The sequence below is a fragment of the Oryza sativa genome, chromosome 3 (genome assembly GCF_034140825.1).
Source record: "Oryza sativa Japonica Group chromosome 3, ASM3414082v1".
In the NCBI taxonomy this organism is placed as follows: Eukaryota; Viridiplantae; Streptophyta; class Magnoliopsida; order Poales; family Poaceae; genus Oryza; species Oryza sativa.
Window position 1 is genome coordinate 14,896,948 of NC_089037.1, and position 13,017 is coordinate 14,909,964.

Genomic DNA, 13,017 nt, shown 5'->3' on the forward strand with positions numbered 1-13,017 from the left:
TATACATAAACATATACATATTTTGTTCTGCTTTTGTAGTTTTGTGCATGATATTATTTCGTTCGTGTTCGTTGCTGCCACGCCACAACCATTCCGATGTATTGCCGATACATAATAACAATCTTTTCAAAACCTGAGACATCTCAAAACCTTAATGGCTTGTTTGGCAACTTGAGGGAAGGGGATTGGGAGTTTATACGAGGGAATTGACGGTGAGATTAAGATGGGAATTTGATTTTTCATCCCAGTCTCTTGTTTGGTAGAGGTGGTGGAAATTGATAGGAAGTTTAGTTGGAGATTAAGTCATTAATGAAAACGGATGGCTGAGATTTGTTTAGACGAAGTAAAGGAGGAATTCCCTCCCAATTACCACCCCCTACCCAGGTATTGAAAAGGAGGGAGTTCATTCTCAATTCCCTATCCCCATCCCACCAAAATTCACATATCTCCCAACCAAACAAAACAGTTAATAGCCTCATCCCTCTAAACTCCCAATCCCTTCTAAAAACTTCCCCCAACCAAACGGGCTGTAAATCCTTTTCACACATTCGGAATATGACAACCCAGTTTCCAATTCGAAGTTTTTAAAAAATCTTCTCAAACAAACTCAAACATATTGGGTTGTTACGTTGGGCCGGGCCCACAGAAAAAGCCCAGTAGGCGGGGCCCAGCTCCAGCCCACAATACCTCGCCACTAAACCCTCTTCCCCCTCTAAAACCCTCCTCCTTTCTCCTCCCCCTCCCGCCGCCGCCATTCGCCTCCCGCGAAAACCCTAGCCGCCGCCGCCGCCGCCGCTGCCCAAAATGTCCACGCCACCGCCGGCCGCCGCCGCCTCCCCGGCCACCGACCAAGGCAAGACCAAGTCGAAGAAGAAGAGCAAGAAGCATCAGGAGGACACCTCCTCCTCCCTGGCCGTCGCCGCGGCGTCGGTGGATGAGGCGGCGGAGGCCAAGGCCGACGGCTACCTGATCAAGCCGCAGTCGGTGGCGCCGCCGCTGGACACGTCGGCGTGGCCGCTCCTCCTCAAGAACTACGACCGCCTCAACGTCCGCACCGGCCACTACACCCCGCTCCCCGCCGGCCACTCCCCGCTCAAGCGGCCCATCGCCGAGTACCTCCGCTACGGCGTCATCAACCTCGACAAGCCGTCGAACCCTTCCTCGCACGAGGTCGTCGCCTGGATCAAGCGCCTCCTCCGCGTCGAGAAGACCGGCCACAGCGGCACCCTTGACCCCAAGGTCACCGGCAACCTCATCGTCTGCGTCGACCGCGCCACCCGCCTCGTCAAGTCCCAGCAGGGCGCCGGCAAGGAGTACGTCTGCGTCGCGCGCTTCCACGCCGCCGTGCCCGACACCGCCCGCGTCGCGCGCGCGCTCGAGGCGCTCACGGGCGCCGTCTTCCAGCGGCCCCCGCTCATCTCCGCCGTCAAGCGGCAGCTCCGGGTCCGCACCATCTACGAGAGCAAGCTCCTCGAGCACGACGCCGACCGCCACCTCGCCGTGTTCTGGATCTCCTGCGAGGCCGGCACCTACGTGCGGACGCTCTGCGTTCACCTCGGCCTGCTGCTCGGCGTCGGCGCGCATATGCAGGAGCTCCGCCGTGTCCGGTCGGGGATCCTCGGCGAGACCGACAACATGGTGACGATGCACGATGTCATGGACGCGAGGTGGGCGATGGACAACTTCAACGATGAGTCCTACCTGCGGCGCATCGTCATGCCGCTGGAGGTCCTGCTCACTAGCTACAAGAGGCTTGTTGTGAAGGATTCTGCTGTGAATGCTATATGCTATGGTGCGAAGCTCATGATCCCTGGGTTGCTTCGATTCGAGAATGAGATTGAAGTAGGGGAGGAGGTGGTTCTCATGACAACCAAGGGGGAAGCGATTGCGATCGGCATTGCGGAGATGACCACGGCTGTTATGGCGACTTGTGACCATGGAGCGGTTGCCAAGATTAAGAGGGTGGTGATGGATAGGGACACATACCCGAGGAAGTGGGGGCTTGGGCCTGTGGCGCTTAAGAAGAAAAAGATGGTTGCTGAAGGGCTTCTTGACAAGCATGGGAAGCCAAATGAAAAGACACCAAGTGAGTGGCTTCGCAATGCCGTGCTTCCAGCTGGTGGTGATGCAATGATTGCCGGCATTGCTGCAGCACCTGAGCCAGAGAAGCCAAAGGTGAAAGAGGAGGCAGATGTGGCTGAAGAGACCAAGGAGAAGAAAAAGAAGAAGCATAAGGACTGGGCAGGTGACAATGCTGATGAGGGGAGGAAGAGGAAGGTTGGAGATGATGATCTCTCTGCTTCTGTGAGTGCGAAGAAGATTAAGGTTGAGGAAGAGGCTGATGCAGTGGAAGGGGAAAAGAGTGAGAAGAAGAAGAAGAAAAAGAAGGACAAGGCTGAATCGGCATATGCCGATGGAGAGGTGAAGGCTGAGTTGTCTGATGGGGAGAAGGGTGGCAGTGAGAAGAAGAAAAAGAAGAAGAAGAGCAAGGAAGGAGAAGCTGGGGATGATGAAGCTGAGAAAAGTGAGAAGAAAAAGGAGAAGAAAAAGAAGAATCGGGATGCAGAGGTGACACAATAGTTGGAGAGTGTAATTTTAGCCAGATCGTTGACATTGTAGGTTGCAGATTGGAGGTGTCTACACTGACCTCTGGCTTGTTGTTCACTTGCAAACAATAATCATTCTAGAGGCCTAGTTTAGCATTTTTATATCACTATCCGTTTACTGCTTTGGACATGAAATGCAAATTAACTAGGCCAGCCTTTTTATATTGCCCCACTCATGATGGCCTATTTGTGTTGCTGTTCCAGTTATCACTTAGATGTGATGAATTTTGCTCCATTGAAGTTATTGGTCTTTTGATTTGGTACATGCTGCTGCCTCATTTATGAAATTACTTGCCTTGGTGATGAAATAACATTCATCTTGATCTTTTGTAGCTATCAAAATGCTAGTTTTGGTCAGTGGTGTTGTCAGTTGTGTGACTTACTTGGATGGTGTATGATATCTATCTTGGAAATGTGACAACTTTAAAATGCAGCTTTGTTGATATTAATTTTGGTCTATTGTGTTGTTCCAGTTATCACTTAGATGTGATGAATTTTGCTCCATTACAGTTTTGGTCTTCAAATTTGGCGTATGCTGCTGCCTTGTTTATGAAATTACTTGCCATGGTGATGAACAGTATTCATCTTGATCTTTTAATAGCTATGAAAATGCTAGTTTTGGTTAGGTGTGATTCGACTTGTGGTATTACTCAGGATGGTGAATGATAGTATCTATCTTGGAAGTGTAATAGTTATTTGAAATGCTAGTTTTGTTGATCTTAATCTTGAATTATGGGTTTTGGCATGTAACTCTCTTTAATCTGGTGGAGATGCTAGGTTGGTTTTCAGAATTTCTATATGTGCTTTCAGGATTTATTACATCATTGTTGGTCACTTTGATTTATCCATTGCATTAAAAGTTACAGTAGCTATCATTGACTGGCCTAAATCTGCTTTACATGTGAACATGTCTACCATGGCCTACCTTGTTTCGTTGTACAACACTATTAGTTGGACTGCAACCTTTTCTGTTTCTGCAGCCTGTGATAATGTGTGAGCCTCCCTCCGAGGCAATTGATTTAAGTTTGTCATCCGCACATCATGGTGCATCAGGTTTTACTCGGCGAAGGACTGGATTTATTCTCCTTTTCCATTTCTGCTGAACACAAGAGGTAAGCCTGCTTTACATTTGTCATAAGGTTTGTTTGTTTAGCAGTCATTGAGAAACGAGCTAGAGAATTTCTTTGCGATGTTCGTTGAGCATTATCTGTGGTGGTCTGTACTACATTTGTCACCAAATTCTTGCAAGAAGATCAGGAGATTCAGGCTAGCACACACAAAGAAAAAAAAAACCCTGCTTTCTGTTCATTTAGGAACAAAACTTTACTTTATTATTGGTAGCTTAGCTGAACTTTTTGCTATCAAGTGCACTGTTTACAGGGAGGAAACAACACTACTAACCTCAACAACCCTGCTAACCTCTGCACCATTGAAACAGACTAAGCTAAGAACTGAAACGATCAAGAACTCCTATATTTGACAGTTGTTGCCATTTTCATTTTCCTACAAGAAAGTGTCCTTACATTGCAGGCTCTTGAGAAAGAATCGAAGAATCGAAGAAGAAGAAGCAGTGCGTTCCAGAGTATGTGATGTGCGTTGGCTGCTAGTGATTGACAATTACCCAGACGGCGTAGATGATCCCCGGGAAGTAGCCCAAGAATGTGAGCAAGAGGCAGATCCAGAACTCGATCTGATAGTCCATCCAGGCGAGAAGCCAAAATTGCATATTAGCATCGACGCCAAATCAAAATGATCAAGCAGAATGCGAAATGGGGATTCTGAATATGCAGATTTCAGAGAGAGAGATTGGAGGAAGCTTACCTCGCAGCCGACCTTGAGGAAGACGCCGAGGGGAGGCAGGATGATGGCGATGACGAGGTCCACGAACGTCGCCGTCCTGTCGGCCATCGCCGGCGGCCTGTCCGCCATCGCCGGCCGATCGACCACAAACACCGGCAAAGGCGACGCAAAGGCGGGGAGAGGATGGGAGGAGACGAGACGACGCGGTGTCAGCGGGAGCAATTCACCAAGTTTAGGGGGACACAAAAGCCTAATCCAATCGCCCAAAGTGCATGTCAATTTTTAGCCTCTTACTAATTAACTAGTATTGTGGCCCGCGCAAATTGCGCAGCTAGCTACCAATATTCCTTATTTTCTATTCCAAATTTTCTTTTTTTTTTCTAAATTGTATTTTTATATAGATTGTAAACTCTTATTTCAGTATTTTTTTATTTTTTATTTTTATAAATTAAAGTTATAAATTGTATTTCTATATAGACTCATATGTCTACTTCTATTTTCTTTTTTTAATTTCAAATTTTAGTTAGTTCTAAATTGTATACTAATATGGATTCTAGTTTTTTCTTTCAATATTCCTTTTTTTAATTCGAATTTCAGCTATTTAAAATTGTATTTATATATGGACTCTATTATTCTTTTTATCTGATTTCATATTTCAATTAATTATAAATTGTACACCATTATGAACTTTAGCCTTCTCTTCTAATATTTATTATTTTTTAATTATCTATGTAAATTGTTTTTCTATATGGACTCCGATTAATATGAGAATTTCTAGGCCATGACAGCAAACACGGAGTCTAATTTTCTTAGGCTATCTTTAGATCCAGGGTGAAAATTTTTGCCCTGTCACATCGGATATACTGACACACATTTGAAGTATTAAACATAGTCTAATAACAAAACAAACTACAGAATCTGCCTGTAAAATACGAGGCGAATTTATTAAGCCTAATTAATCCGTCATTAGTAAATGTTTACTGTAGCATCACATTATCAAATCATGGCATAATTAGACTCAAAAGATTCATCTCGCAATTTACATGTAAACTGTGCAATTGATTTTTTCGTCCACATTTAATGCTCCATACATGTGTCCAAACATTTGATGTGATGTTTTTCGCCAAATTTTTTGGAATCTAAAGACACCCTATATTAAATCTAAACTGTTATAATCTGAATCTACTATGACCCAATGGTTATTTTTTTTCTCTTTTTCTTGATTAGCATGGGAATTTCTATTTTTCTTGTCCGTTTTCACTTTTTTCTATCTTTCTTGTCCGTTTCCAAGTTATTTTTGTCCGTTTACTCTTTGTTTTTTTGTCCGTTTCCAAGTTTTTTTTGTCCGTTTCAGCTCTTAGGTTTTTATTTTTTGTCCGTTTCCAAGTATTTTTTTGTCCGATTCGAATTTTTTTTGTCCGTTTCTAAGTTTGTGTTCTTTGCAAAGTACTCCTCCTTCTATTTTTCTTTTTTTCTTTCGATTAACGTGGGATTTTCTAGGCCGTGAGAGCGAACGTGGAAGCTTCTTTTTCTATTACTTTATAGATATAATAGATAGATTTGCTACTCCTCAGAGTCAGTACTGACGCTAAAAATTATCGTTGTTTTTATTACCATTCGACAGCACAGATGATGGTGACGATGGCAACAGATGAACGATCGATCCCCTTCACTTTCGTCTGTGCTGGTATGCTGATTCTGCTCATGGAGGACAGGATGCAGTCATCAGCTTGGCTAGTGGAAACATGAGGCGTGTCCGAGAGAAAAGCATCAATTGCCACTACATTATCTGTCGCCATTTGCCGATACAGTCGTGTGCGTTTCTCAGTCTCGAAACGACACCTAGGACTTTTAGGACAGAAACAAAAGGGCAAACGGCGCCTCCGTTTTTTCTTGGCTCACTCAATCACCTCGCTTACATCGCCATTCTGTCATGGCATTTGGCAAAACAGTAGCACACACTAATCTCTCTTTGAGCAAGTTTAATATTATATCCAACTATTAGCTTCAAATCATCTATAGTCAATTTAATAGCCAATTCATATAATAGTTACCTATAAACATATACTAACTAATAATAGCTGGTCTTACGTACCATACGCACATCGTGTCATGAAGTCCGTACTGCAGTTATCTACAAATCTATTATCTCCTTAAAATATATTTATAGCTAGCTTGTAGTCCGACAACCTACTCTTATCACTAACCACAGTCTTCTCCTAGCTTATACCTTGTTCCAAAGCTGCTTTTCCTTGTTCTTATCACACGTCTTTTGACATATGGCGCACGCACCTCTCCTCGCTTTTCACGGCTCGCACGGCATCAATAGTCCCTCCGTTCTAAAATACATTCCAAATAAATCAATCTACGTGATACTTCCTGATACATCAAATCTAAAAATAAGCATTTAAATTTATTACCTCCTCCATCCCAAAATATTTGACGTCGTTGACTTTTTTAAAAGTGTTTGACTGTTCGTCTTTTTTAAAAAAATTAAGTAATTATTAATTATTTTTCCTATCATTTGATTTATTGTTGAATATACTTTTATGTATATATATAGTTTTATACATTTCATAAAAAAATTTAATAAGACGAACGGTCAAACATATTTAAAAAAGTCAACGACGTCAAATATTTAGGGGAGAAGGGAGTATATTAAAATGTGTCAGCTGTAGTGTAGGAGGTTAATTTATTTCGGAATTGAACGAAGACTACTTAATCCAATACCAACGGCCAACCTCCGACATTGTACTTGTCAGTTGTCACTCTGCTCAGCTGCGGTCGCCAACGAGGTGCTGCAATGGCCATGCCCATGCCGATGCCGCCGCCGGGGCCGGGCGGCGACGCGCCACCGGCGCCGACGATGATGCCCGGCATGGCGATGCCGATGACGACGGGCATGTCCTTCACCTGGGGCCACCGGGCGGTGGTGCTCTTCCCGCGGTGGCCGGGCGACCGCGCCGGCGTCGGCATGTACTTCCTCTGCCTCCTCCTCGTGCTCGCCCTCGCCGCGCTCGCCGAGGCCCTCTCCGCGGCGTCGCGCCGGCTCGACCTCGACCTCGACCTCTCCCGCTCGCGCGGCCGGCGGCGGCGGCGGCGGCAGCAGCTGCTCGCCGCGGGCGTCCACGCGGCCAGGATGGGGCTCGCCTACCTGGTGATGCTCGCCGTCATGTCCTTCAACGCCGGCGTGCTCCTCGCCGCCGTCGCCGGCCACGCCGCCGGGTTCCTCCTCGCCCGGAGCGGCCTCCTCGGCTCTCGCGCCGCCGCGCCGGAAATCGACGGCGCCGCCGCCGCCGCCGCCGCCACGTCGAATGGTTCTTCTCTCCATCCATCGTCAGAGCCGAAACCTTAAAAAATATGTAATTCTCTTCATGCTGTCCCGTAATTACCAGATAATGAAAGTTGTAGTCAAAGGAGATTATATTAAAAAAAGACTGCAAAATTGTACTGCATCAAAATGGTTTATTACTGATCGATCGTCTCTCGATCTGAATTTCGTTTTCACTCCTGAAATCCAAGAACTTGTCAGGCTTGTCCTGCAGCTTCAGTTTTTGACTTGTCAAAATTACAAGATAAGTGCAAGTATTAATCACACTGACTTGCTGGCTAGTGGCTACACTCTTGAGCTGGTAGTACAGTATCTACTAATAATTGGCAGCTAGGTTACTGTAGCTGTCGTAGATTGGCTCAAGCTAGCTGCGGCCATGGCGACCTTGCTGCTGCTGGCCGTGGCGGCGGCGGCGGCGGCGTGGGTGTGGTGGGGGCGGTACGCGTGGCGGGCGCGGGCGGTGGCGAGGAGGCTGGCGGCGCAGGGGGTGCGGGGCCCGCGGCGCGGCGGGTTGCTGCGGGGTTGCAACGACGAGGTGCGGCGGCGGAAGGCGGAGGCGGAGGCGGACGGCGTGGCCATGGACGTCGGCGACCACGACTACCTCCGCCGCGTCGTCCCGCACTTCGTCGCCTGGAAGGAGCTGTACGGTACGCACCCCCCTCTTGGCCCTGTGGCAACAAGAGCAAGAAGAAATTAATCCTGTGCTTAATTGAATTAATTCTTTGGATAATTCATAGAATTTTCGATCTCTATATCTACAGAATCAAATAGTAATAAAGAAATACTACTTGGTTTCCACTGAAAATTTTCCGCGTCTCACAACTGAGAAACAACAATATAAAGAACAGCAACAATAAAGCCTCGATCTTCCGTTGCCTAACATGTCATATCGAATCTAACCATTACATCGGATTCCAGCCACTCCGGTCATCACCGGCATCGACAATTGAATGAATGATCAAACTCCATCACAAGAAATTTCTGGGGTTTTTTTTTTTGTTGTTAAAAGCACAAGGACATGAAGAATAATTATATTGTTTTCATATAGCCTTTTTTTAACGAAAGATGTTTTCATGCCTTCTTTGCTAGGATCTTGTCTCAGGCGGTCAAGCCTCAAGCCCGGGGGATATATTGGACATAGTAGAAATGTAAATCATCTATTCTTTGGGTATCAAAGATGAATATACTATTAATTAAAAAGATGTTGAGCAGTGCAGAGTGGAAAGTTTTATGCCATAATATTATACCTGTCGATAGAAACAGAACATATATATCCCTGTTCTTTTCGGATGAATGGATTAACGAACAATGTTTCCCAAACTCCTAAACAATATGTCTTTTAAGACATTTTGTGTATATGACTTTCTTAGAATATTTTCTAAATCTATTTTTCAACTTTGTAATAGTTAATTTATTTGTTTGCACCCTCAAATAATTATTACAAATCATTCGGCTATTTAGCCCTTCAAGCCACACAAGATCATATGACAAGTGAGAGACACACAAGATCATATAACAAGGGAGAACATGTAACAAAAATGGGGAGAGAAAAACCTAGCAGAAATGACCATGCCTAGAAGAGAAAAAAATGCCATAGTTAAATAAGTCACCAAATACTCCCTGTTCAATGCAGAAAAATAGCCTATTCAACTATATATCTTGTAAATAAATTTCAGTGATTTATATGAACCTCCAACCTGTACTTCTTGACTGTGGGAGTGAGAATATGCAATTCTGAAGCCATTCCACTTCAGCAACTATATATATACTAACTCTTCAAATTATATGTTTTCATTTGAATGGTGTGTAGGAACGCCATTTCTGTACTGGTTTGGCCCTCAACCCCGAATCTGCGTCTCCGATTACAACTTGGTTAAGCAAATCCTTTCGAAGAAATATGGCCATTTCGTGAAGAACGACGCACACCCAGCTATTCTGTCAATGATCGGCAAAGGGCTGGTGCTGGTGGAAGGCGCAGATTGGGTGCGGCATCGTAGGGTGCTCACCCCAGCTTTCACCATGGACAAGCTAAAGGTAAATGGTCATTCTAACCTGGCTCCAATTTCTAGCAATGGATTCCTAGTTCCTTCAGAAAATCTACTCAGATTTTGTTTGGGAGAAGCTTCCTATTCCTAATTCTAATCAAATTTATTTCACTGTTCTGCATTTAGGTGATGACAAAAACAATGGCCAGTTGTGCTGAATGCTTGATCCAGGGGTGGTTAGATCATGCATCGAACAGCAAGAGCATAGAAATAGAAGTGGAATTCAGCAAACAGTTCCAAGATTTGACGGCAGATGTTATATGCCGTACAGCATTTGGGAGTAATAGTGAGAAGGGAAAAGAAGTGTTCCATGCACAGAAACAACTGCAGGCCATTGCCATAGCAACAATACTCAATCTGCAATTACCAGGATTCAAGTAAATCTATCTATTCATATTTCACCAGTACTTTTTTTTCTTGGTACAACCTTACTGCTAACGAATGGCTTCTTTTTGATTGTAGGTATCTCCCTACCAAAAGGAACAGATGCAAGTGGAAGCTAGAAAACAAGTTAAGGAACACGCTCATGCAAATTATACAGTCCAGAATTACCTCAGAAGGAAATGGATACGGCGATGATCTTCTTGGCGTGATGCTCAATGCTTGCTTCTCAACAGAGCAAGGAGAAAAACGAGATGAGCTGATCCTGTGCGTGGATGAGATCATAGATGAATGCAAGACATTCTTCTTTGCAGGGCATGAAACCACATCGCATTTGCTTACATGGACAATGTTCTTGCTCAGTGTGTATCCAGAATGGCAGGATCGGCTGAGAGAGGAGGTCCTGAGAGAGTGTAGAAAGGAAAATCCAAATGCAGACATGCTTAGCAAACTGAAAGAGGTAAGAATATACCGTGCATGGATTGCGCAAATTAAAACAGAATTTAGTTCTTGAAAGTATGTTTTGGAGGCTACGGTTTGACAAGCGTTTCTGTTTTCTATTGTTGTGGCATGTCAGTTGAATTATTCTTAGTATCTCATTGTGGCAATTTGTAGCTGTAGCTAACATTGAAGTTTGATATTGCAGATGACAATGGTGCTACTTGAGACACTGAGACTCTATCCCCCAGTTATTTTCATGTTTAGAAAACCTATCACCGATATGCAACTGGGAAGGCTCCACTTACCTAGAGGCACTGCGATTGTGATACCTATTCCAATTCTGCACCGAGACAAGGAGGTTTGGGGTGACGATGCCGATGAGTTCAACCCGCTGAGATTTGCAAATGGGGTCACAAGAGCAGCAAAGATCCCACATGCTCATCTGGGATTCTCAATAGGACCAAGGTCATGCATCGGTCAAAACTTTGCAATGTTAGAAGCAAAGTTGGTGATGGCCATGATCCTGCAGAAGTTCTCCTTTGCTCTTTCGCCAAAGTATGTCCACGCACCTGCAGATCTGATAACACTTCAGCCAAAGTTTGGTCTTCCCATACTCCTGAAGGCTCTGGATGCATGAGATAATAGTTTTGTATGTAGCTACTATTAGTATGATTTATAAAATATGTATATTACGGGGTTGCTAGAGCTTCGGGCGTTATAGTTCTTATCCACCAGAAAGTACACCATAAAACTAGAAGATATGCTGAAGAAAGGCTGCAATCTACATTGTTCAGTGTATTCTGCATGTCCAGTCTCTTATTATCTATAAAACTTGTCAAGGATATGCCCAGATTATGTGTAGAAGATATAAAACCTTCAAAGTCTAATCTGAATTTTGGATGGACCACCTGATAGCTTGGTCTAGCAGCTAAAGATAGAAAGCCCAGTTACTGCCTGATTTGGAGCTCTATATATTGGCCTGTATGACAACAGTGGAAAAGCAAAGGTTGCCCACTCAATAGCATTTATGCAGTAAGTCCAAATTGTCCTTTCAGCTTTGGGTGCTCCATTGATTGCCACAAGTCATATCTAATATTCAATTCGTCTGTATGTGAACAACATATTTCTTATGTGAAAATGAAGTACAACCAATACATGGTGTGTACATCTCGAGAAAAAGAGAGATGGATGACACCTGTTTGAATGGATTGCACATGACATGAATAGTCCAGCAGCTATGGCTGTCAAACTGATCTGTCCTGAACTAGTGATTAAAGAACAGGACAAGTGATAACGAATGCAGGGTTGTTCAATTGTTAGCACACTGTTGTGTCATATGGTTTAAAACACCTCTAGAAAATATTAAAACAGGAGAATCAAAACATCCATGTCAATCAATTGGTAAGGGTAAAGGTTGAGTGCTACTAGGAATTCTATGAGAAGGTGTAGACAGCTGCAGTGCTCAGCCTGAGGCTGTGTTTAGTTCATGAAAAAAGTTGAAAGTTTGGGGAAAGTTGGAAGTTTATGTGTGTAGGAAAATTTTGGATGTGATATGATGTGATGGAAAGTTGGAAGTTTGGGGTAGTTGGGGGTGAACTAAACACGGCCTGAGTCCCTTAACAGAATCCAATTATGATTCTTCTAGTGAAGACACAATAAATGAAGAGATGCACACATGTCTCGGCCTCAACAGAGCCCATATTTGATACATTACCTTCTCTCTCTTTTTTTTAAGAAACGACAGTAGGAGTTCTACCAGAATTTAATTGACCCTGTTTATAAGGAAAACCAGATCAAAAACCATACAACTGCACAGTTTTGCTACAGGGAACCCGGCGAAACCCCACAGAAGACAAAGCAAAAAAACCTGTGGCAAAACAACCACGAACCATAATGGTGACCGAGAGAGGAGCAAGACCTTCAAGGCGAAACCTCCAAGGAGGGAAGTAACGACGGAAGCCGCTACCAACGCCCGCCTAAAAAGGACAGGGTTTTCACCCAAAGGGAAAGAGAGTCAGCAAGGCAACACCTCCATGGAGGATACGGCACCCGCAGGCGTCGATGTTGCCGATCCTGGAATACCAGGCAGGGCTTTTGCCCGAGACTCCCTTGAAAGGTGCAGGACCTCCAAGAAACTAGAGCAGAGTGCTGAGAGTTATCGTTGCCCAGCTCATCGGCTAAACCCGATGCATTACCTTCTCTGCTGAGCCATGTAGATTGGTGGCTGTTATTTTCATTCCACTTACGGTAATGCAGTGTCCCTTTCAGTTCATCAAGGGACAGAGGATAGCATACCTGATACCTTCATTTGCTACTTGATGTTGATTGTGCCATGACGTCCTACTATCTGCATGGCGTCATGCATGACCTCATCTTCTGTATCTCCTGTACGATTTCAATTGCATACATACAA

At 44.4% G+C, this 13,017-nt stretch overlaps 4 protein-coding genes across 4 annotated transcripts; 3 read left to right on the forward strand and 1 right to left on the reverse strand.

Moving 5' to 3' along the window:
* The first annotated feature begins 716 nt into the window (after window positions 1–716).
* On the forward strand, window positions 717–2,869 carry LOC4332935 (H/ACA ribonucleoprotein complex subunit 4). Its single transcript, XM_015775223.3, has one exon. The coding sequence runs from the start codon at window positions 805–807 to the stop codon at window positions 2,578–2,580; it is 1,776 nt and encodes a 591-aa protein (XP_015630709.1). The 5' UTR covers window positions 717–804; the 3' UTR covers window positions 2,581–2,869.
* Window positions 2,870–3,914: 1,045 nt separating this feature from the next.
* LOC112938314 (hydrophobic protein LTI6A-like) lies at window positions 3,915–4,658 on the reverse strand. The gene is made up of 2 exons (XM_026024332.2): window positions 4,428–4,658; window positions 3,915–4,296 (listed from the first exon to the last, which is right to left on the reverse strand). The coding sequence occupies exons 1-2, from the start codon at window positions 4,533–4,535 to the stop codon at window positions 4,210–4,212; spliced, it is 195 nt and encodes a 64-aa protein (XP_025880117.1). The 5' UTR covers window positions 4,536–4,658; the 3' UTR covers window positions 3,915–4,209.
* A 2,455-nt stretch (window positions 4,659–7,113) lies between these two features.
* On the forward strand, window positions 7,114–7,860 carry LOC9268111 (copper transporter 4-like). Its single transcript, NM_001424244.1, has one exon. It carries the CDS (start codon window positions 7,210–7,212, stop codon window positions 7,759–7,761), a length of 552 nt encoding a protein of 183 aa, NP_001411173.1. The 5' UTR covers window positions 7,114–7,209; the 3' UTR covers window positions 7,762–7,860.
* A 14-nt stretch (window positions 7,861–7,874) lies between these two features.
* Window positions 7,875–11,816, forward strand: LOC4332937 (cytochrome P450 709B2). The gene is made up of 5 exons (NM_001424245.1): window positions 7,875–8,384; window positions 9,548–9,771; window positions 9,909–10,159; window positions 10,245–10,623; window positions 10,810–11,816. The coding sequence occupies exons 1-5, from the start codon at window positions 8,114–8,116 to the stop codon at window positions 11,239–11,241; spliced, it is 1,557 nt and encodes a 518-aa protein (NP_001411174.1). The 5' UTR covers window positions 7,875–8,113; the 3' UTR covers window positions 11,242–11,816.
* Window positions 11,817–13,017: the final 1,201 nt, after the last annotated feature.